Source organism: Panthera pardus, unplaced genomic scaffold (genome assembly GCF_024362965.1).
Source record: "Panthera pardus isolate Hobbes unplaced genomic scaffold, ASM2436296v1 HiC_scaffold_13, whole genome shotgun sequence".
Lineage (NCBI taxonomy): Eukaryota > Metazoa > Chordata > Mammalia > Carnivora > Felidae > Panthera > Panthera pardus.
In genome coordinates this window covers 64,812,173-64,835,471 of record NW_026526688.1, presented here as the reverse complement: position 1 = coordinate 64,835,471, position 23,299 = coordinate 64,812,173, and the positions used below count along the sequence as shown (strand labels likewise).

Below are 23,299 nucleotides of genomic sequence, written 5' to 3'. Positions count from 1 at the left end.
CTCATTCATTGAAGACTTTACTTGGCTCCGTTTTCTTCTCCCTTATTTTAATCATTTCAGTGAATCCAGGACCTTGTGGGTAACAAATCTAAAATTGTGACCCTTTTCTCCACTCCATTCAGACACTTCTCAGTGGCCACACCCAGATACTTACCAGCTCCTGAAACTCCCATAAAATTTGACTATTCTGTGTTCCATTCACCATCTCCTATCCCCCTCCACTGCTGAAGTTCTGTACTTTGACCTCATTCTTTCATTGTGCACCACCTATCTCCTGTTTTCAGATTCTTTTAAGTTTTGTTTAGATTCGGGTTTTAGAGTTGCCTCCTGTCACATGCTCTCCATCCCTCTGCCCCTGACTGCATAGTATTCGTCTTTCAAAACTCAGAGGAGCACACCAGGTTATCTGTTTCCTTTGTACCTGTTGTTCCCAAGTAGCTCAGCATTTGTGGAGAGTATCAGGTTTTTCCATTCATGTTTGTACATCTCAAGTGGATTCTCAATACTGCTTAGCAGTTTTACTGTGTACCTGTAATAAGTTCATTTTTCCAACTTTTAGATAATTTTCACTACTTTAAAAAAAATTTTTTTTGATGTTTATTTCTGAGAGAGAGAGAGAGACAGAGCCCAAGCGGGAGAGAGGCATAGAGAGAGGGAGACACAGAATCCGAAGCAGGCTCCAGGCTCTGAGCTGTCAGCACAGAGCCTGACACAGGGCTCCAAACCCACGAACCATGAGATCATAACCAGCCGAAGTCGGACACTTAGCCGACTGAGCCACCCAGGCGTCCCTCACTACTTTTTCATGTTCTAGCTTAGCTTTAATATTTGCCTCCTCAACCAACTGTTCACTTTATATACATCGTTGAGACAATGAAACTGCCCTCCCCTTTCCCTCTCCCTCCCCTTCCTTCCCTTTCCATTTTATGGATGTAGCAGCTTTTCTCCTTTCAATGGCAAATACTCCTATTTGTGTCCTGGATCCCAATCCCTGTTCTCTCATCAGGAACCTTGAATCTTTCCCAAGTTTTTCACCTAATTTCTGAAAACTGCTTGTAAATCATCTTTGATTCTTCACTTTCTTTCTTCCATACCCTCCCAATTAAATTTAATTAGTCGGTATTTGTAGTTCTGTTTTCAGAAAGAGAGTCAAATCAGTCCATGTCAGGCCATCTCCACTCTGCCCTTACCTGTCACTTCCTCACTAGCCTTCATGCCACCATTCTTGTTCTTCATAATCCATTCTCTGGAGTTGCTGATGAATTTTTGAAAATGTACACTACAATATGCTACTCCTTTGTTCATCTTGTTATAGTATCATTCTGTCATTTCTTAATGGTATGTTTATTTGATGGGTATAATTTTGTTTCTAAACACTTATTTTTTCAGAACAGTTTTAAGTTCACATCAAAATTGAGGGGAAGGTAAAGAGATTATCCGCCCTGCCCCCACACATGCGCACCTTCCCCCATTATCGACACCCCCTACCAGAGTGCTATATTTGTTACAACTGCTGAACCTACATTGACATCTATCACATTTGGGGTGAAATTCACATGACAAATAATTTGATTCCTAACTGCTTCTCCAACCTTACTTGTTTCCACTCGCCCTTGGCTTATTGGACTTCAGGTACACAGACCTTCTGTCTATTCCTAGAATGGCCAAACTGTTTTCTATTGTGGAACAGCCCTGCTGGCACCCTGAAGACCTTGTGTTTATCCATTTAGGCCAGGCTAGGTTCAGGCTAACCTGAGCCATGATGGCCCATGATCTTCCTGGAACACAAGGATTTGGGGCATGTGAGGAACTATCATGGGCCACTTCATGTATGCCTCCCTGTCTCCCAGAGAAGATGTGAGACAGTTGTCCTTGCCTCCAGATTTTGATGAAGTATGAGACTTTCCATTTTGAGTCCCTTTAGGGCATAGCTGCAGGCCACAAAGTTGCTTAGCTACAACATGGAATTAGTATCTCAGCAACAAGGTGCCCCACCCCTTCTGTTGCATTATAGTGTCCTCTTTCATGTCTCATGCCCCCTCTTTTTGTGTCTTTTCTTGGGACAGGACTCATGGGGCTACTGGTGGTTTGTCTTTCTTCTATCACTGTAAGTAATAAACTTTGTGACCCTAACAAGGGCTTGCTGTTTCTATGGTAGCTGAATCTTGCTTGACAACCACTTGGGACTTTGGTTATTGTTCCCATTGCCTGCATTGCCCTTTCCCTGAGTTCCAAGTATTTCTTCCCATTCTCTTGCTTTCTTTGGTATCTCTATCACATCTCCCAGTTTTAGGACCATTAGCTGAACACACAGTGACAATGACTTGTGATCCAGGAGTATTTGCTGTAATTCAGGAGGTGCGAGGAGACTATAAGTGGATATCCAATGAGGCAGAATGAGCACATACAATTAGTCTACCAGAATGACCTGGAGGTGGCCTTGGGCTAGGCAGTGGGTTTACCCTGAATTCAGGTTTAGAAGTTGGGGCTTTGGAAAGAGACATTTTCTTCTCTTACCAGCAAACATCATAGATTAGAAATTGATTCCACAGTCTTTCTCCTATTATTATGTATGAAATTATCTAAATTTACTATTTTATTATGTCTGAGTAGACAAATACTGTTAAATTCTTTGGTATATCCAAGCCTTATTTATGAGACAGTCCTTTCTTTACATTACGATTTTTCTTCTAGGGGTTTTGCTGTTTTGTTTTTTTGTTTGTTTGTTTGTTTTTAACAGGTTTTGAAAATCTGTTTAGATTATTTCTATTGGTTTTCCCCTGTTAATGCACCTCTTTATTCCTTTCTGTAATATCAGGGTGAATCCGCCTGTGTTGGCTTTAAAGTAACCATGAATCTGTTCAGAAGCTGCTTAAACATCCAGACTGTTATAAAATCTTAACAACTCAAGATTTTTTGAATGTCGCAGATACAAACCTGCAGAAATCCTGGTAAATTAGGCAAGGAGTACAGAAACCACAACAAAAATTTAGGTCACTTGTTTAATATACAAAGTCTTTCTTTCACAGATAATTATTTTCTTTTCCTTAATTCATCTCAGTACACATTATTCACAAAACAGTAAGTTGTTAATGCAAGAGAATTAGGTAAAACCAAAAAAGTACAAATGCTCAATCTCAAAAATTGCACACAGTTAAAATATTTTTTCCTCGTTTGTTTTAAATGTGATATCCAATTTCAAAATGGGCTTCAGATTTGGAGGAAACATTGCAGCCCAAAATAACAGCACTTCCTTTCAGCTGTATTGATATGTAAAATAGCACCTTTGGGCTGACTTAAGAAAAAAAAGGTTTTTATCTTTCTTAATTAAAGTGTAAGTCTTTCACAATTATTATATAACAACTACAATAATGAATAATAAGTTTAAAGAGCTCTACTTTGTTCCGAAATATTCATTGGCAAGGTAAGGAAAGGTAAACTGTCAGTCAAATGGAATAATCTTCCCCACCACACCCCCTTGGCAATTACAGTCTCTTAATGATGTCATTGCTCTAATGAGCTAATTTTCCAGCCAAACAGTAGATGTTTTAGGGGTACCCAGGGACCTTTTGCATAACAAAATAAACGAGGCTATCTCTGGGGCAATAATCACATGTAATAGCAGCTCAGAGTGAGATTCAAGCCGGGGATATTTTAAAACACTTCTTCAATATACACCTATCTTCAATGTGTCCACTGCTATATCCCAGGTTGATGGGATCATTTTTGTTTGGATTTGTTTTCACTTTTGTTTTACTTGTGTTTGTTCTCAAGCTTAATTGCCTTTTGGACTTCACTCTTTAAAAAAATAACTGGAATTTCATTCCTTTACAGTTCAATCTTTGATACAATGAAAGTGAGAGTTCTTTTAAAAATTAACAGCGTAAATGTCTGTAGTTTATGGTATTGATACTACCAAATGCATGATTATAAAAAGCCAAGATTTTTAACAATTGTGTTGCCATTCTTCAATTTCAGTCCTTTGTTTCAATTCCGTTTTTTTTACATGAGCAGGAAAACATGCTTCAAAAAAACTGTCAGCCTGGAGAGTAGTTTTTGAAGGGTATATCCAGTCCACAACAGTATTGTCACAAAGCCAAATCCTTTCACTGAAAGGGCAGTTGCCACACAGAATATGAAAGGAAATCAACATTAGGTTTTAAATGCATGTAATTATTTCAGATTGTTTGAACTATAAACAGCCATTATAGGAAAACTTTGTAAAAGATTTAAATTCGGGAGTTCAGGGTTTATATATGAAGTTCAGAAGAATAACAGCAGAATAAAAAGCTGACTGTTAACCTTCTAGGGAGCTATATATATTATTATATTCTCATTACAAGAAAGTCAAGGCTTTTGTAAGTTAATTTTGAGAATTTAGGTATGATCTTAAAACACTATGTCATATTTTCTTGTTAAGACAGTAATGCTGATCTTTTAATTCTAGAAATGTTTTCTTAGTGTTAGGTGTGACCCTTAATAAACAAGGCCTATTAGCCAGTCCTCTCCCATTGAGAAATGAGCTATGCATTTACCAATCTTTAGATTTGTACAGAATTTAAATAGTATTTTTGGTGGTAATTAAAGTAATCATTTTCCTTCCAGAGCAGACAAAAGAGATAACATTTCATTGCTTGCTGGTGACAGATTCCCTCCCACTTCCTCCCCCCCCCCACCCCCACCCCCCACCCCCCCAGGGAATATATGTAAACAACTTGTTCCCATTGCTAAGCTCCTGGAGAAATGGATTAGTAAAAAGCTTAGGGCAATTAACAGAAAAATTGAATCAAGGTTAATCTATTGGGTGATATGCCATGGTTAAATCACCCAAAGCTTCTATTCATGAGTATTTATCTTAAAACTTTAAAATAGAAATTTAAGAGGAAGTTAATACAAATTTTAGTCTGTTTAAAGTTCATTAATTTTTTATTACACCACTTTTACCCTTATTTGTGCAGAAATTTTGGTACACTTTCGTTAACTTCAACTGGGTCTTCCCTGTGCCTTTATTCCATACCCTCCATAACAAGTTTTAAGAAAGATGTTTTAAACCTTTTGTTTCCTGACTGACCAAAAACCTTACCACTTTTCTCATGTACATACATGAAATCACACACACACACACCACACACACACACACACACGACATTGTTTACCTTTTCTTTATTTCTAGGAATTGGGACTATTTGGACTAAGTGTCAGCCACTACTAATATTCATATCTTTCTCCTCATTAAAAGGTTATTTCCTTTTCCTTTCTTATATGATAATCCGTGAAGAACAAGCACACTGATAATTACAAAGTGCATCGATGTGATACCCAGGTTTGTGCAATGCGATACCCATGCTTTGGTTCTTATGGCCATCACAGTTGCCTTTTCACAATAATAAATATGACAGCTAACAAAAATAAATCACCTTTTAAAATGTAGAACCTCTTTCTTTGACAGGTCACTACATCTATAATCATTAATCTAGCTCACTGCAGAATCTATCATCCACACTTCAGTTTTACATGAATATGCAAGGAGCACGATAATCAGCTGCACATCAAACCTCAACAACTCAGTTTATTACTTATCACAAAATCTATTCAGTATCTTTACTTCCCAGCTGAGCAGGGAAATGCTGTCAGCTTTTTCAAACAGAGTCTAAATGCTTAGTCATAACTACTCCTCTGTCAAGTTGATACCACTTGTGGATTAAAAAAAAAAAAAAAAACTTACACATTTGACCTAAGAAAAATATTTAATTTCTGTTTCCTTATCATCTGTGCTTCATAGTAGCAAACAAGCTAATTTTAGAACTTTGCCACAGATCATTTCATCCTTCCCTACTTTTTTTTTTTTTTTTTTTTTTTACCTTTTAGAGAAATGGTAAGTTCACCTAACTCAGGATGTTTAATTTGATGAATGTAAGTGCTTAATAAAACTGTAATATTTGAGAGACTCTGAATAAAAGAATGAATTGAGCTGTTGTTTTTAAATATTCAACTGTTCGATGAAGCAGAGGTCCTGCCTCTAATTTTAGGGCTGTGCTATCCAGTACAGTTAATTCAAATGAAGATAGGTTGTAAAGACAAAATACATACTGGATTTTGAAGACTTGGTTCATAAGAAAAAGATGTAAAATATCTCAATTTTAATACTGATGACATGTTGAAATGATGATATATAGTGTTAAATAAAATATAAACATTTCATTTAGTTTTACTTTTTCTAATGGGCTGCTAGAAAGTTTAAAATGTATGCATATGATATGTCCTGCGTTTGTGGCTCACGTTATATATCTGTTGGACAACACTGTTTTAAGAGGGACGAGATAAAATATAGAGCCTGATAGTTGATTTCAACTTCTGTAGGTATTTAACAGTGCTAATTACACCCAAAAACCTCTGAAAATCTTTTGCTCATGACTTAAACATAATTCTAAGTATTGATCTCTTCAAATGTGTATTGCATCTATTTTAAAAACATGCATCTGTTAAAACAACTGGACTCCACTATAGCCATAAAAATCTGTTAGCCGTCCAAAGTATAAATATCAAAATATGCATCCTCCCAAGTTTGCTTCTGATATGACGTAAGGATAATGTAGACAATTTCAAGCTTAAAACCAAGTATGTTTCTTATTTCTGGATGAGAGAGTTAACATTACAAGGCCTTAGAAGAAATACACATTGCAATTCAAGTCTGTATTCTTAAACTTTGTCCTGCTATCCTGAAGATGCATGTGTCCATGTAGTCTTTCGTCATTGCCTGAAAGCATCCCTCGCTCCATTGGTTCTTAATTGTCTTAGAAATCACCTCTAGCCAATTTTTCACATTTCTGTATCACACTTTGGACTGCTTCATGGGATCCTGGTCATCGGTGCCTTTTGGTCCTTTCCTTTTTTGAGCAAAGTAAGGAAGAATGAGTCAGTAGGAGAAAGGAGAAGATAAAGGAGTGAATGATTCTCCTTTTTTGAGCAAAGTAAGGAAGAATGAGTCAGTAGGAGAAAGGAGAAGATAAAGGAGTGAATGATTCAGGATCACTTCTGTCATTTGTAGTGGCTAAGGGCTAGAAAGATACCCTTCAGTGAAGAAACTCCCAACTGTTTGTGTCACACCGGGATGACCTCAGGGGGGCCTCCCTCTGCAGATGGCAGTGAATTTGTACCCGTTTGTGATACAGGCACCACCACAGCATCTTTGATGTCCGTGTTTATGTTACACGAGAAATTCTTCTCCTGCTTTTTGGCAGTGTCTGGGCAATTTTGCACAAAGATCACACGGTTGTAGGCCTTCAGCCTGCGCCATAACTGAACGTAGACTTTACACTGTACGTACATGAAGACAAGACCTCCCGTGAAGCCAATGGCCACCACAACCAGTTTTGTCCAAAATGGCCATTCAAGAACACCTTTGAAATAAAAAAGAGAATATTATCACCAAGTTGTTATCAATGGACTTGGTAATTTTTTTTTTCTATGACTCCTTCAAAAGACCATGCCTGCCTACTAAATTTTGTGGATAAGAAATATATTGTTAACAGGCAGTAAAATTCTAACCAGAATTGCTTAATTGCTTTCAACTCTTTTAAAGGTACTGTTGAAAGTCTACATGAAGGAGCTCACCTACCACTATAATGGTCTTATTTCTCCTTATAGCATCAAGTATGTGACATTAGACTTTAGATACTTACTTTGACATTTATTCCTTATAGTGAACATACTAAGTGAAAGAGTCAGTTTAAAATTCTTTTAAAGGATTTTACCTTACCTAAAACCTTAAAGGTCCACCTTAAAATCTTTTAAAGGTAAAGTAATAGGTACCTTTATAGGATTGTACATTCAGGTCCCCCTCCCCACCCTCATTCCCTTTAAAATTAAATAAATGTGAAAGAAAGAAGCTGTCACATCTCACCAGAAACAATTCCTGAGTATAGGCATGCATAAAATTTAGTGTTTTAGTCATTTTTGTTTCATAAGTCTTTTTGTCGCTGAGAACCACTTTCTTACATATCAGTATTTTCTCTTAATTTCCACCATCATAACTACAAATTGTCTTTCACAATTTTTAAAACTATTTCACAAGAGTTTCTGTAGCTACAACAATATTATGAATGTTAAATACATGACAGTCAGGAGTCCATCTCTTGCCAACATCAGTATGTGTGGAGGGTATAATAGCCATCTACGTTCATGTGAAAGGCTTTAGTATGTTGGGCCAGGAAGAGTTGGTTAGAAATCCTAGTTTATGAGAGTTTCTGATTCTATTTTGGGTTATTTACTTATACCAATGGATAAAGTTATAAGAAGTCCTACCTATATTTTGTAACAGTGACATATGCTTTATGCTTCTGTAAGAAAACAGACACAAGGGCTTGTTCAGCTCTTACCTTAGTTCTACCTATGCAAGGAGAACAATCTGACACACAGACCGAGGGTAGACCAGTGGTTCTCAACAAGGGCAAGTTTTGTTTCCCAGGGGACATTGGGAATGTCTGCAGATACTGTTTATTACACCTGGTGTTGGGGTGGGGTGCTACTGACTTTTAGTAAATAGAGGCCACAGATGCTGCATAAACATCCTATAGTGCGTAGGATAGCACCCCCCCCCAACAAAGAATTATCTAGCCCAAAATGTCAGTAGTGCTGAGGTTGAGAATTCGTGTAGAAGATAATCATTTAAGCTTCTTAATTGCAGGGAAGATTCAGTACGCAGATCAGACATCTTGAAGTTCTCCAAATTTAGAAAGATTTTTGCTCTTGGCTACTATATTGATCCGTAGTTTCTATGTGTTTGGAATGTTTTAACCACAGACAAGCTGGAGAAGACGTGCTTTAGCTCCCATTTGGGGGGAAGTCCCCATGGGTTACATCTAACTTTCCCCTCTGTTTGCTAAATCAAACTACCAGCTGTTCTAAGAGTCTGGAGGTTTTCAATTTCTGAGGCTTTGTCCATATTTCTTCTCTCGGTTTTCCTTCCGTGCTTCTGCATGTCTACTGTTCCACAAAAGCCAACTAAGAAGTAATTTCCAGCTGGAAATAAACCCGCATTCTTCCAGTTTCATGTTATTTCTTCCACTTGTGGCATGTGTTAACTTTCTAACAAGTTATTTTTACTTTGGTACACCATAATCTTGACAAGCACAGAATTTATGTCAGGTTGGTCTTAATTTTCCACAGTGCCTTGCTCAGTAGCTATTTCAAGGATGAATGAAAGCTTTTGAAGTTCCAACTTGGATTGCTTTGCCTCAGTCTTTTTAATATAACCAGAGGTGACAGCCTTTCTTCACTTGTCCATGAAGCCCTGCTTTCATTGGTGGATAATATGAAGAATCCACTCTTGTCCTACCTCTCCTTCCTGAAATAATGGCTGGAAACCATAATATACTTGGGAATCTGGGCCATTTTCTCTAATTCTGGGAGACAGTCTGGTTCCTCCACTTTCTTTCACAATGTTCTCTGAATTGATTTTGTCTCCTCCAGTCATTTCCTTCGTAGGTTTGGGAAGTCAGGGCTCCCAGTACATCCATCAACAGTTTAGAGTGTGCAATATCCCCCTACCCTACATCCAGAAGTCATTTGGGTACAAACCCACTGTCCACGTGACATCTTCTCTCAGAGACAGCCTGATCTTTCTCTTTGGTTTTGACTAAGTGGGCACGATTTTTGTTTTCTATAAAGATATTATTGAGCAGTTATAAGATTTTACCTTGGAAAATTCACCTAAAGGACATTGTGAGAGGAGATAATAACATGGGGCTAAGTGAATTTCCAAGAATGTTTCCATTGGCAAGATGTATTTACCTCCTTTTATCGAGACTTAGTAATTTGTCTTCATGCTCAACCTTGTTGGACTCCTCAGTTCTATGGTGTCTTCTGTAAAGAAGAAAGAATGTACACAATAAGGGTGGTAGAAAAGTGAAGGCACAAAGTCTTGTTCCTTGTGGATCCTTTGTGTAAACAAGTAATTCTTGGTCCTCACTAATATATATTTGAAGCTGGAACCTGAACTTGGAAATGCCAAGAGCTCAAAGTTGTTTCTACCTGCCAGTTTGGAAGAGGAATTTGAAATTCAACTTGAGGCAATTCAACCATCTGTTCATTTCTCTGAAGCCCAAGGATCTATCTGTAGTTTTGCCTTTGTGCTTGGGATCTTTCTTCAGAAATTTCTGTAGGCTTAGGAATAAACTCTCTGTATCTCTACCTTTTAAACAACAGGAAACTTGCTTGGAAATTCTTGGGTAAGAATTGGAGGAGCTTGGAAGAGCAGATGTTCTGTCCACAACCATTTTCTAAGGAAATGGAAGTCTTCTCTTGTCCCCTATAATAGGTAAACCTGACTCATTCACTGTCCATATTGTCATGCCAATCCTCCACGAATGGCCAGTACATTCTCAAGCAATCTCAACATATGATTATTAGATTCTTCCAGGCCTCCTCTTTTTTTTTTAATTTTCTTATTTTTTAAAATTTACATCCAAATTAGTTAGCATATAGTGAAACAATGATTTCAGGAGTAGATTCCTTAATGCCCCTTACCCATTTAGCCCATCCCCCCTCCCACAATCCCTCCAGCAACCCTGTTTGTTCTCCATATTTATGAGTCTCTTCTGTTTTGTCCCCCTTCCTGTTTTTATATTATTTATGTTTCCCTTCCCTTATGTTCATCTGTTTTGTCTCTTGTCCTCATATGAGTGAAGTCATATGATTTTTGTCTTTCTCTAATTTCACTTAGCGTAATACCCTCCAGTTGCATCCACGTAGTTGCAAATGGCAAGATTTCATGCTTTTTGATTGCCGAGTAATACTCCATTGTGTGTGTGTGTGTGTGTGTATACATATATATATACCACCTCTTCTTTATCCATTCATCCATCGACGGACATTTGGGCTCTTTCCATACTTTGGCTATTGTTGATAGTGCTGCTATAAACATGGGGGTGCATGTGTCCCTAAGAAACAGCACACCTGTATCCCATGGGTAAATGTCCAGGCCTCCTTTCTGTAAGGGCATGTGTATGATGCGGTACTGGAGGGCCAGCCAAACAACCAACATGCTAGGAGGTCTTCTGTGAAAGGCTTAAGGTGGTCTGTAGATTCGTCCTGGGTTATGGTATTGAAGATTTTGCACAGTAGAGTTTGATGAATGTGTGGTGCTACCAGAGCCACAGAAATCAGCCCACAATCTGTAGGGAAATTTATATTCAAAGAGCAAATAAAAGCACTCTAGACAAAGAAAAGCAAATGGGCCTTTCAGCTCATCATAGACTCTTGGGAATCTGAATCTGTGCAAGATTTTTCTAGCAAGCCAGAGAGGAAAACTGGGGACTCTAGGTAAAGTTCTATAAATACTTGAATAAAAATAAAAATGAATGAAAGAATAAAATTTATAAATTATTTTCTCACATAAAAAGGTCTTCCAGATATTCCTCACTCTATTCTCCATTGGGGCTGGGTAAGTAGACATGGATTGGGACTATTTAAGGGCATTTCCCCTTCAGGAACCTGAGACTAGAATTTATTGGTCAACAGGACCACTGCCACTGACCATCTCTTCCCTTCTTTATAACATCTTCACTCCCAGAAGGCCCTCCTTCCTGGCTAATACCCTGATCCCAAAGGATTCAAACTTTTATTCAATTTCTTTGCAGACCAGACCCCAATAGGATGTTCTTTATTATGCTTCTCAAAGGCTGTTTTCCTGTGTAAAGTCCACACCCATTCTTAAGGATCATGGGTTTTATTCCCAAGAATCAGTCACTCCAGTCTTTATATCTTCATCTGTCCTAATTCAGAGTGCTATTTCATTTCCTTCAGGTATTGACAGCCTGTTACCTGGTATTCTCTTTGGTCTCAGTTTCCTCATCTTTAGTAGCTTGTTCAAAAATACTCCCACTTGGCTCACGCCTCCCTGTCACCGTGTCCTTGGGTATCCACCCCCTCCCTCATTGACTCTGGCTGTGGCCACATGACTGGTTTGGGCCAACAGGACAATAGCAAATAGGGCACAACAGAAACTTCAAAAGTGTTCCCATTGTGTGTGTGGTTTACCCTCTTGCTACTTGTTTAAACACTGCACTTGCCATGGGAAGAAGACAGGGCCAACAGGTCCTGTGTGACGAAAAACACAGCTCAGTTGTTTCTGTCATCCAACCAACTGCATGCCCATTGCCAGGCATTTGGAGGAGGCCAGCCTTGATTATACAGCAGACAGCCAGTGTGCCAGCTGTTTGTAGACACATACGTGGATGCTGCAGAGAACAGCCAGCCAGGTCCTGGCCAGGAGGAATGCCCAACCGATCTGCAGAATTGGGAGTGAAATAAATGCTTGTGGTTTTAAGTTAGTAAGTTTTGGGATAGTCTGCTATATAGCAAAAGATAACTGATATATCAGTTAAAAATGCAGATATTGGTAGTATTTACCTCACAAGGTTGCTAGTGTAGGTTAAATGGGTAGTTCTTGACATAGAAAGTGCTATGTAAATATAAGTTATTTTTGCCATCTGGATGATTTAAATGCTACACACCTTTCGCTGATAGAGTTGTAGACTAAATGCAAAGCTTTCACTGGTGCCTATGACTAAGACCTAACTTCAATGGGCTTCAACCTTTAGATGTCCCATCTGGACTCCAGACTCCAGGGCAATGAAAACCTCCACAACTAGGCGAGGAGAAAGTCCAGTTGGGCATCTTTCCCAATCGGTAATTCCCTTCATGGAGAAAAGCTCAGAAATCTCACTGTGTGTTGTTAGGAAACATTTATGCCAAGACTTTCAGACCACAATGACAATGGTTTGTAAGCTGAGATGTATCCACTTTCAGACTCTTGCAGACTCATTTTCTAGCTATATTGTTTCTCTGAAAATATGTTTCTTTTAATAGAACAGGGTCCCCAGCTCTCTCCACTGGAGAAACACATGCAGGGTCACCTGTAACATCTTGCTTCTTGTTCAAATTGGGTAAACCACAGGCTCCTGGGAGGGTGTTCATAATAAAGCTGAAGATGAGGCAAATTGCTTACTTCCTCATCTTTAAAACAGTGATCCCTAAAATCTCTTCCTGCTTTTAAATTGGAATTCTCAAAGTATTCTGCATATCTTGTGTAGATCATGTAACTGGAGACACCTGGAGTGTGTCTAAAAAGGCTTTTAAAATCCCCAAACAGCAGAAGAGAACCTGTCTCATTTAACAGCTGCAGGGACAATATATATTTAGAAAAAGCATCTCATTGGTAAGTTGGGATATTTTTGGCTGGGTGCTTAGGTTATGCAGAGTTATGAAATGTGTTTGCGTAAGGGTGTGTGTGAATGATGGGGCTAAGGAGATGGTTTTCTCCTTTACTTTTGTCCTGGTTGCTTCTCTCCTGTTGCTTAAATCATTAAAAAAAAAAAAAAAAAAAAAAACCTCACACATTTGTAACATTTTCCTTAACTTGTTTTAATGGTGGTATTCACTGTGAGTAAAGATAAAAATACAAAAATATATAAAAGTATGAGTATATATAAGAAATATACAAATATCGGGGCACCTGGGTGGCTCAGTCTAAGCGTTCAACTCTTGATTTCCACTCAGGTCATGATCTCCCGGTCCGTGAGTTGGAGCCCCATGGCTTGGCTCTTCTCTGACAGCATGGAGCCTGCTTGGGATTCTCTCTCTCTGCCCCTCCCCTGCTCACCTTCTCTCCTTTCTCAAAATAAATAAACATTAAAAAAAGGAATATATAAATATATATAAATTATACAAATATATATGTGTGGTATTTGTATAAACACGATGTTTCCATTTATCTGATGCAAGGTCAAGTTCATAGTATCTTTGAAAAATGTATCAGAAAGCACCTTTGAAGGGTATTCAGTCCAACTTCGTTTTTCAGATGAGGAATCTGAGCTTCAGAGTGACTATTTTATTCAGCGTAACTAGTCCGCGACCAAGGGCAGAACTAGAAGCCTGGGCTTCTGACACATAGCTCAAGTCAGTGTTTATCATCTTTGGGTTATTAACAATAACAGTGCATACACTCACTTTAAAAAGGAATGCTTAAACAGCAGTGCTCAAATGGAAAATATATGGATTGCTGGGAAGTGATTTTTCACACCCACTCGAAGCAGATGTTAACAGCTAACGAGTATGGCACAGCCATCGTGCCTGTCTGCTGGGATCAGCCACAGCTGGCAACATTTTTTGAACCTCTACTCATATTAAATCCTCTCTGAATAATGAAGCATGGCCCCTGCCCTGGAGATGCTTAGAGGCTCACAAGTGGGGCAGGCATGAAAAAAAAAAATTCGATTTGTTATGCTAGCCCCTTGTGGTGTACACATTTACATAGTTCTAGGGCGAGATTAAAATTTGCACCTGCCATATGATTTCACTTCTGTGTGGAATCTAAAACACAACAAGCAAAACAAACTGAAAACAGAAAATAGACTCTAGACTCATAGATACAGAGAACTGTGGTTGCCAGAGGGGAGGAGGTGGGAGAAAGGTGAAATAGGCGAACGGAGGTATAAACCTCCAGTTGTAAGTAAATCATGGGGTGAAAAGTACAGCATAGGGAACACAACCAGATTGTAACAGCTCAGTGTGGTGACAGATGGTGACCACACTCAACTACGGTGAGCATTTTGTAATGTATACAGTTGTCCAATCTCTATGTCGTACACCTGAAACTAATATTGTATATCAGCTATATACTTCATTAAAAAAAAATACTCTGCACCTACTGTCTCTCGAATAGTATAAATTCTTGTGTTTTCCTGGTCTGTATTTTTGTGTTTTGTTTTCAACACACAAACAGTATACTGGAACATTTTTCTAGAATATGTAAAGATAAGGCAGGAGGACGTTGTTCCCCCAAATTAGAGTTAGTAATGGGTGATTGAGTGTGTTAAAGTTTCGAGTACCAAGTCTTTGATTTTTTTTTTTTTTTTTTTTTTTTTTTGTCATTAAAGGCAACAGAGAGAGAAGAGAGAGAGCTATCTGGGGCACCAGGCTTATTTAATCTAAAAGAACAACCATTAAAAACACATGAAGGATTTTTTTTTTTTTCCCTTTCAGTATTGTTATTACAGTTCAAAGAATTTTGCTGTTTTACATTCAACCTCAGTTCGGGTTGAAGAAGGACAATTTGTTCCTCTTCCAATATTTTTGAAGGTTTTTGAAATCGATTTAAAATATTTTGACTTTTAAATTTTGCAGTTTTTTCAGACGTTAAAAGTAAATTCAGGCTCAGCACTCACAGTCCCAATGCCAAAGGGAGATTAAAATAATAACAACTCATACAGATGCCCACACTACCTACAAATGTGTACTTTGGGAAGTCAGGCTTTAAATACAATCTGGACATAAGTACAGATGGTACCCTTTGCAAAAGTCACTATAGTTTCCATCTGAAATTATCCAAGTTAGGTAGGAACTGTCCCACTGGCAAGTGGGTCTGTAGGAAGTCATGGATATGGTTTCCTGATGAATATCTTGCTGCCTAATTCAGAAGCTCTGAACACCAAAGATAAAATTCATCTCATTTCCACTTGCTCTTAAGAAACTGAAAATAATTTTTAAAAGTATACAGTAGAAAGCTGACCTGACCCTGGACCATATATATATATATATATATATATATATATATATATATATATATAGCCTTTGATTATCATTCAGTATTTTCTTTTGGAAATCTGAGGGACCTGAGTAATAATTCATTTGGGAGACTCTGGCCTGAAATCCTGCATCCACCCAGAACTGAGGTGGGGGGTAGGCATTTTGAAGAAAAGTTCTACAAGAAACATGAAAGATAGGAAAGTGTGAGCATGGGGTATGAGGCACTCACACTTCATCATTCCTTCTACAACGTTGACTGGGCAACTTTCCAGGTCCCTGACACAGTGCTCAGCCCCAGGGATATATGCTGGAGAGCGATCTGTCCTTCCCTGAGCTCAGAGTCTATTGGTGCCAGGAGACTTACAATTAAATGAGCAATTACAATAGTATGTGGTAAGTTTCCTGGTACAGCAGAGCTTCTCATCATGTCTGCAAATACCATGACGTAGGGGATAATTAAACTTAAACCTCTGGGGATAAAACTCAGGCTTTGTAGGGTATAGAAACTCCACAGGCAATTCAAATATGCAATCAAAATGAAGTGGGTTAAGTGCAGGATGCTAGGTGAGCACGTTTCTCAATACTTGGCATCAGAATCACCCGTTGGCTTCTTAAGCACAGCCCTACTGGGCTCTGTCCTCAGAATTCCTGGTCCATAGGTCTGGGGTGCAGAGAGGCCAAGAATTTGCATTTCTAACAACTGCCCAGGTGCTGTTAATGCTATCAGTCCCAGGAACCATTTTGAGAACCACTACGGTAGTAACAATTGTTCTAGCTCAGGTTGCTGAACCAGGTGTCCCAGAGGAAGTGATATTTAAGGCAACCTGCAAAGGCTGAGTGGGAGTTGAGCGGTGTGAGAACACAGAACAGTGTTTGTGTGGTGGACAGAAGCTGGAGGAAGGTTTCATGTAGAGGGAAAAGCTGAGCAAAGGTCTAGAGCCCCATTTGTGGGGCTGAACGAATGTTCAGAAAAATTGGCTACAACCAGGTCATGGTGGGGGCAGGGAAGGGGGCAATTTAGTCACATTAAAGAGTTTGGGATATATTTTAAGAGTAATGGCTAAGTAGGGATAGGATGTGATCAGATGTGTGTTTTGTAAATTTGCAATGAATACCTCATTGGGCATGGGTTAAAGGTGGGCAGAACTGGAGAAGGTCTAGTAAAGATACTGTTGCAGGTGTTCAAGTAAAAGGATAGTTTGCACAAGGATGAGGGCAGTCAGGAAAGAGAGACAGGGACAGATTCCAGAGACCAATGAGGCAGAATAATAGGATTTGGTGATTGAAGGCAGAAGTTGGGGAGAGGGAGAGGAGAAATGACAGTCCAAATGGATTTGGCAACAGGTGTTTGTAGTAATGCCTTTCCCACGGGTGTTAGGGTGGACAGCGGTAGTAGATTAAAAGTTTGGACACATTGAGTTTGGGGTGCTTGGAAGACCTTTAAATGAAGACGTTCAGGAGGTCGATGCCTGATCTGGAGTGCAGTATGAGCTGGAGATAAATTTGGAGCTTGGTTCTCAGCATAGAAATGACAACTGAAGGCATGAGGGTATCCAGGAGCACTGGAGAATGAGCAGGCAGAGTGAGATAAATGGAAGGAAGCTTGGGGCCAAGGGTTTCTTGGGTTCTGGAGACTTTGGTTGGCTGAAGTGGAGATAGTCCTGTTCATTGTAGGAGAAATGATCACTGTTCACTCACTTGTCTCAGAAGTGGGATTGAGTAAATGAATGTAAGGGAGAGGTTCTAGACTGTCTGTATATGGGTGACACAAGATTGCTTCTCATTATGTCCAGGACAGGTGCTCATAATCTTCCTTTCCTCTCATGTGGCCAGAGGAGAACAGGAGGGGCCCTGCTGGTATCATGGTGACCGCTGGGAGAAGGCAGGGCTACACTGGGGCCGATCTATGATTCTCAAACACTGAACTCTAAATCAGACATCTACAACTACTTATCCCTGGCTGTTAGGGCTGCCCTTGATCGCTAGGAAAACACTTGAGTCTGAAGATCTTATACCGGGGTGTGCGAAGGTGAGGGTGGTGGTGGGGTGCCTCGTTGTTGTTCTATCCGTACATGACTGCTGTGTATGGCACACTTTCTGTTACTTAGCTTGGGCCCGTCCCTGTAAGTATAGGGGGCGTGGGTTAAAAAAAAAAAAAAAAAAAAAAAAAGTCCTATCCTCAGGAAACTTATTCCAGGGATGTAACAGACATGTTTTAAAAATCCAGTATCTCAGGACTAATGCATAATGTAGTTGTAAACAGTCTAGTCTGGTACACACTGTAAATATCACTGTCATATGGAACTGAAACACAAACACAACTTGCACCGACCCGTTTTCCTAGCCACCACATCGCCGCGCAGCAGGCGGGTCCTCACAGTCCCTTCCTCCCCAGCCGCTTCTCCAGCGCCCAGAGCGCGCGCTGGTGCTCCCTGCTGCCACCGAGCGGGCAAGCGTGAGAATGGCACATTGCTCCTGCTGTTACGAACCCAAAGAAAGGCAGAAATAACAGAACTTTTCCTTTTAATATTCTTTTCCTTCTTCTTTCTTTCCCTCACTTCCTCTCCCTAACTTCCTGTCACCTTTTTATTTCTTTCAGTTTCTTTCTTTGAGGGAAGCAATAGGCATTTTTGAGAATACTACAAACTTACAGTGTTATCATCTGAACAATTTCTCTTTTTAAATTCACCAGTGGCTTAATATTGTGTGTTTGTTTTTTTCAAGGGTTGATGGTGGGGGTGCTTCTGGGAATATTTCTCATTGTTTTACCAGCTATGATTTATGCCATATGTGGAAGCTGGTAGAGCCTGATGAGAAATGGAGCTGAGTACATTCAGAAGTGAAAATAAACAGTCTATTTTTTATTCTGCTTTAAATGACCTATCTTTTTCAGATCCTAGAATCTGCCTTAATGATTTTTGAAACAGCTTTCTTTGTAGGCTTGACACCATCCTTCACAATTAAACTCAGTATGGCTAAAATTTCAAACCATAGTGTTAATCTACTCCTATCAAATTATATGGTACTAATTAATAAGGTATAACATATTTCTCTAGTAGAGTATCGTCTTATTCATGTTTTAAAAGAAGCAATGACTATAGTGAATTAAACTAAATGAAAAAACTTCCACTTTCACAACTGTTTGTTTTTTCACATCAGGCAGAACATGATTTAAAAAAAATTTTTTTTTTAATGTTTATTCATTTTTTGAGAGAGAGAGTGCAAGCAGGGGTGGGGCAGAGAGAGAGGGAGACACAGAATCTGAAGCAGGCTCCAGGATCTGAGCTGTCAGCACAGAGTCTGATGTGGGGCTTGAACTCACAAGCCATGAATGAGTTCATGACCTGAGCTGAAGTCAGACACTTAACCAACTGAGCCACCCAGGCTCCCTAGGCAGAACATGATTCTTAATCAGTTCCTGAAAAGCCTGAAGTGATGTATGACATCTATATATTTCTCTTTACCAATGTTTATATGGACTTGATAAATTTCGTACCTCAGCGTGGGACCCTAGGCATTCAATCAGAGTATTTATAACATAACTGGAGATGACAATTGCCAGTACTGGTTTTTGCTAGCTTATCACACATGAAGACCTAACAGGGGAAATAGCTTCCCTACCCACCTCTGATGTCATCAGAGAAACCAATAGGAGGAAAAAAGAAAAGAGACATGCTCTTACCATTATCATTGCCTTGCTTGATTTCTTCCGCTGTCCGATCTATTAATACATACAAAGACCAAACCACACAGGTGATCGCGATTACGTGGAATGTGACAGAGCAGAATATTTTCCTCCTTTCGCTGGTGGTCATCTGTAGTTTCTCCCACTGCAATTGTAAATGAATCACTTACAATACTGAATTTCTGACTAGGAAACTTGGCCCCCCATTTATATACCAGACATTGACCATGAATGGAGGAGAAACATAAGATATCTGCAATTTCAGATGACACGACAACATTCAAATAAGTCTTTGTGTTGGGAAAGATACGAGATCATAACCCCTGGAGTTATATATAACTTAAATATATATTAAAATGAAAACAAATATTTTCCTAAACAAATTAAATCAAGTAATTTCTGTTTTGCTGGCCTGTAGTTTTCTTGTCTATAACACAGATGGGATAGTTTTACAGCTGTACAATTTTTGGAAAAGATTTCCTTCAGGTTTCTGCATATCTCCCTCCTTTGTGGTACTAGATTATAAGTAGTAATAAGTAATCTCTTCTCGGATTAACACATAACCGGATATAGTGTTGCATTCTTGAACGTATGTACATTAACAGGTACTTGAACGGCTGAATAGTATCTGTGAAAGCCAACATCTGTTCACAGCCCTTTTCCGAGAGAACACATTTTATCATCTGGGCAATGGGAGAGAATCCGAGGAAGGCCCTTCAAGCACAATCTTGATTTTCTGCTACCACTACCGTCAAAATCACTGGCCCTTAGGCACACTCCTCAGGAAGCTGAGGGCTGATCCCTCTTGGGGGAGGAAGAGGACCACAATTTTTACTGTAGTAAGTTCAGGTTTGTATGAGGAAACATGTCCATTATTTACTTCGGAGAAACAGACTCAAAATTTTAATGCCTTGACGGTTACAGTATGACTTCATTTTTGTTAGGAATTGTGCCTTTATTTTTCGCTGCACCATTTCTAAAGGGAAATCAAATCGCTGTGATTTTTGTCACATCGATGTGCCAAACTTTGAAGAATCCGTGATTTCTTTTCCCCATTCTTATTATGCTCTTGCTAAAGCAAACTCTTTAGAACTTCAGAAGACCCCCATTCCTTTCCCACCCATCCCCACGTCCTCAGTTGAAAACAAGAGGGCATATGTTCATGCTCCGTAAGTCCTGACTCTGCCACCAGCTTTGAGACAGAGGTAAAGTTGCTTAACCTCTCTGAGCCAATCGCTTCATCTCTGTAAGATATAGATTGTGGCAGAGACTGTAACAGAGAGGTATGGGGAGAGGAACCTTCTTCTTTTCTTCCTTTATTGACAGACTAATTCTGTGAGCGTTGGCATTGTGGCCAGCTAAAAGCTACCTTCCAACCTTCCCTGACAGAGGTGGACAATGACTGGTTTCCATCAATGACATGAGGTGACTATCTACTGGGATATTGAGTTCTTGTCTTCCTGGCACAGGAACTTCCCCCTCTTCCTTTCCTTCAGTTTTTCTTCTTTGTTACCTGGAATTCATAATTAATGGTAGGAGTCCCAACAGCTTCTTGCAAGCCCCAGGGAAAGTCTTGAGAATTGGAGAGACTCAGCCTGATGAGCAACAGCTTCTCTCTGGTTGCCCACTTTATATGCAGGGAAAATAAAGCTCTGTCTAATTAAGCCACCGTTTCTCAGGACTCTGCTACTTGCTGTCAAATGCAACCCCTGATAGAAGAGTTAAATTGATACTTCCTAACGTGCCTTCCATTCTGACGATTAAGATCCTATAATTTCATTTGTAAGAAAGCACAATATTTAACATCTGGTCATGATGCGCCAGAAAGCTTTGTAAACACTTTAGAGAAATAAATGTTATATTTCCAAACACCATCCATTCCTCCCCTACTGGCTAGTCATCACGCAGTTTTCCTTATAAAGGGTCTGTTAGAACCAATGAAAAAATCACACTTCATCTTGTACTTTCTTTTTTGATTAAACTGTATTTTATATATTATATCAAACAAATAATGGAGAAATCTTGGTAATGCGCCTATGGGAGAACCAGATGCTTCAGTCTAGGCTCTACGTGTAATTAATCGACACTGAACTGAGAAGGTTTTCATATGTGTATCTTGGCTTTTATCTAAACTTCATACCATCTCTGTGAAAGACTGATGTTTAAAAATCTGTTTTGTCATTGATTTATTGTCACGTTAATCTGAATAACCTGTCTCATTGTAAAACAGAATATTATCATTTGGCAATAGCATTTCGTGATTTAAGGACCGTTGTGAATTATCTTTATATCCAGTATGACCAAATAAAAACTGCCGGATGGTGCAGAAAGGCAGCTTTACACGTTCATATTTCCTAAATGTTCCAAGCGGATGAAAACATGTTCAGTAACAAAATATCCCTACCAAATCAACCGTCACTTGTAAAACTGGCTTAAAAAAGAACCTTAAGAATTGTGTCTTCTTAAGTCTAAGGAGCATTTTGATGAGGTGGCTGAGAACACATTCTTCAAATTTAATGAGGCTCAAATAAAAAAAATATGAGTGGGGCTGACAAGGATGGACCAACTCATTTGTAAAGATTCCTTCTGGTTCCAGACAATAGAAGGTCTGAAGTTGTCACTTCCTAATCTCAGTAGCATTTTAAGGAGAAGTGAAGTGTAAAGGGACCATCAAACTTCCCTGCTTCCCTTTATAAATTCTTACAGGGACTATTCTGGAATGCATGAGACATCACAATGCAATACCACAGTGGTAAATTGGTGAATGCAATACCACAGTGCCCTCTTTCTAATAATTACATTATTGCACACAATATTCAGCACTGAGCATTAACAGAAATCAGTGTATTTTGTAAAATGTTCACCCGTATTCTTGTGTTTTCAGGTTTATATATAAAGTTTGAATACATTTTGTAAGGCTTTACAATGAGGAATGGATTGAAAGGCAAGGATAGAAATCTTTTAACAAAGCTGTCATGAGGGGCACCTGGGTGGCTCAGTGGGTTGAGTGGCCAACTTTGGCCCAGGTCATGATCTCACAGTTTGTGAGTTCAAACTCCGCATGGGACTCCCTGCTGTCAGTGCAGAGCCCCCTTCGGATCCTCTGTCCACCCCCCGCCCTCCCTGCACATGATCTGTCTCTCTCAAAAATAAACATTAAAAAAAAAAAACAAAACCAAAGCTATCATGAAAGGGCTCTAACTTAATATTTGGGATGCTGAAATTGAATATCAGTTCACAAAATATTCTATTACAGGAAAGCGATAATCTGTAGGAATGCACACAGCATTTTCACCACCCCCCCTCCCCCCATCCACTTGTACAAAATAATGTGTGCTGATGCCCATCAGACCCCAGTCCGATGTTTACCACTGGGACCTCTCTGAAGGGGGATATCAGACAGGAGAGCTGCCCCCCACCCTCCGTCAGTGTGGCCCCTGCTCAGCAGCAGTGTGGTGTCAGCATCACCTGGGTGTTTGTTTGGGATGCAAATTCTCATGCACCACTTCTGAGACGTCTCTGCATTGGCCTTGCCCAAAGGCACACAGAAAATACTAACGTCTGGCCCGTCATTGATGACACACAGCTCTCTGCCAGGGGAACAACCTCACCTTTGTCTTACTACCAGCAGGGACAGCAGGGTCACTGCCATTCCTCTCTAGATTATTCAGGCCTGAGTCACATATCCATCTACAAATCCCTCAGTTTTAAGACGACACATGTCTCTCCAAGGAGACTCAAGGAAGCTGGTGGAAATAAGTCAGCAGCTCCCTTTCCCTTCCTTGAGGGACAAGGGGCAGTGATACACCACAGCACACCGTCCAGCTGTCTATGACTCTTTGCACCGCCAATCCCCCTGTCCACCCCCCATCAGTCGCTCAGTCCTCTTTTACACTTCCAAAATGAGGGATTAGCTAATGTTGGCAAAACCAGTGTGGTCTTGGACCTTGCTGTCTTTGGATCTCTAGGTCTTTGGTACCTGCTTTATTGCTCTTGGCCTTTGGTCCCTTACGGAAAGCCCTCAAC

The 23,299-nt window shown here is 39.6% G+C and overlaps 2 protein-coding genes across 15 annotated transcripts in view; one reads left to right on the top strand and one right to left on the bottom strand.

The window, feature by feature from the left end:
- TMA16 (translation machinery associated 16 homolog) overlaps positions 1–23,299 on the top strand; it is an 84,742-nt gene that overhangs the window by 30,645 nt on the left and 30,798 nt on the right. The window lies entirely within an intron of this gene.
- MARCHF1 (membrane associated ring-CH-type finger 1) overlaps positions 5,539–23,299 on the bottom strand; it is an 876,270-nt gene continuing 858,509 nt past the window's right edge. For 11 of the 13 annotated variants that reach the window (XM_053901154.1, XM_019441079.2, XM_019441084.2 and 8 more), the window contains 2 exons: positions 19,271–19,418; positions 6,960–7,400 (listed from right to left, as the gene is read on the bottom strand). In XM_053901154.1, the coding sequence (XP_053757129.1) occupies positions 7,102–7,400; positions 19,271–19,418 (447 nt within the window). In that variant the 3' untranslated portion in view covers positions 6,960–7,101. Of the gene's footprint in view, positions 6,888–6,959; positions 7,401–9,792; positions 9,865–19,270; positions 19,419–23,299 lie in introns of those variants that run through there. The other 2 variants (XM_019441080.2, XM_019441081.2) reach the window with 2 other exon arrangements.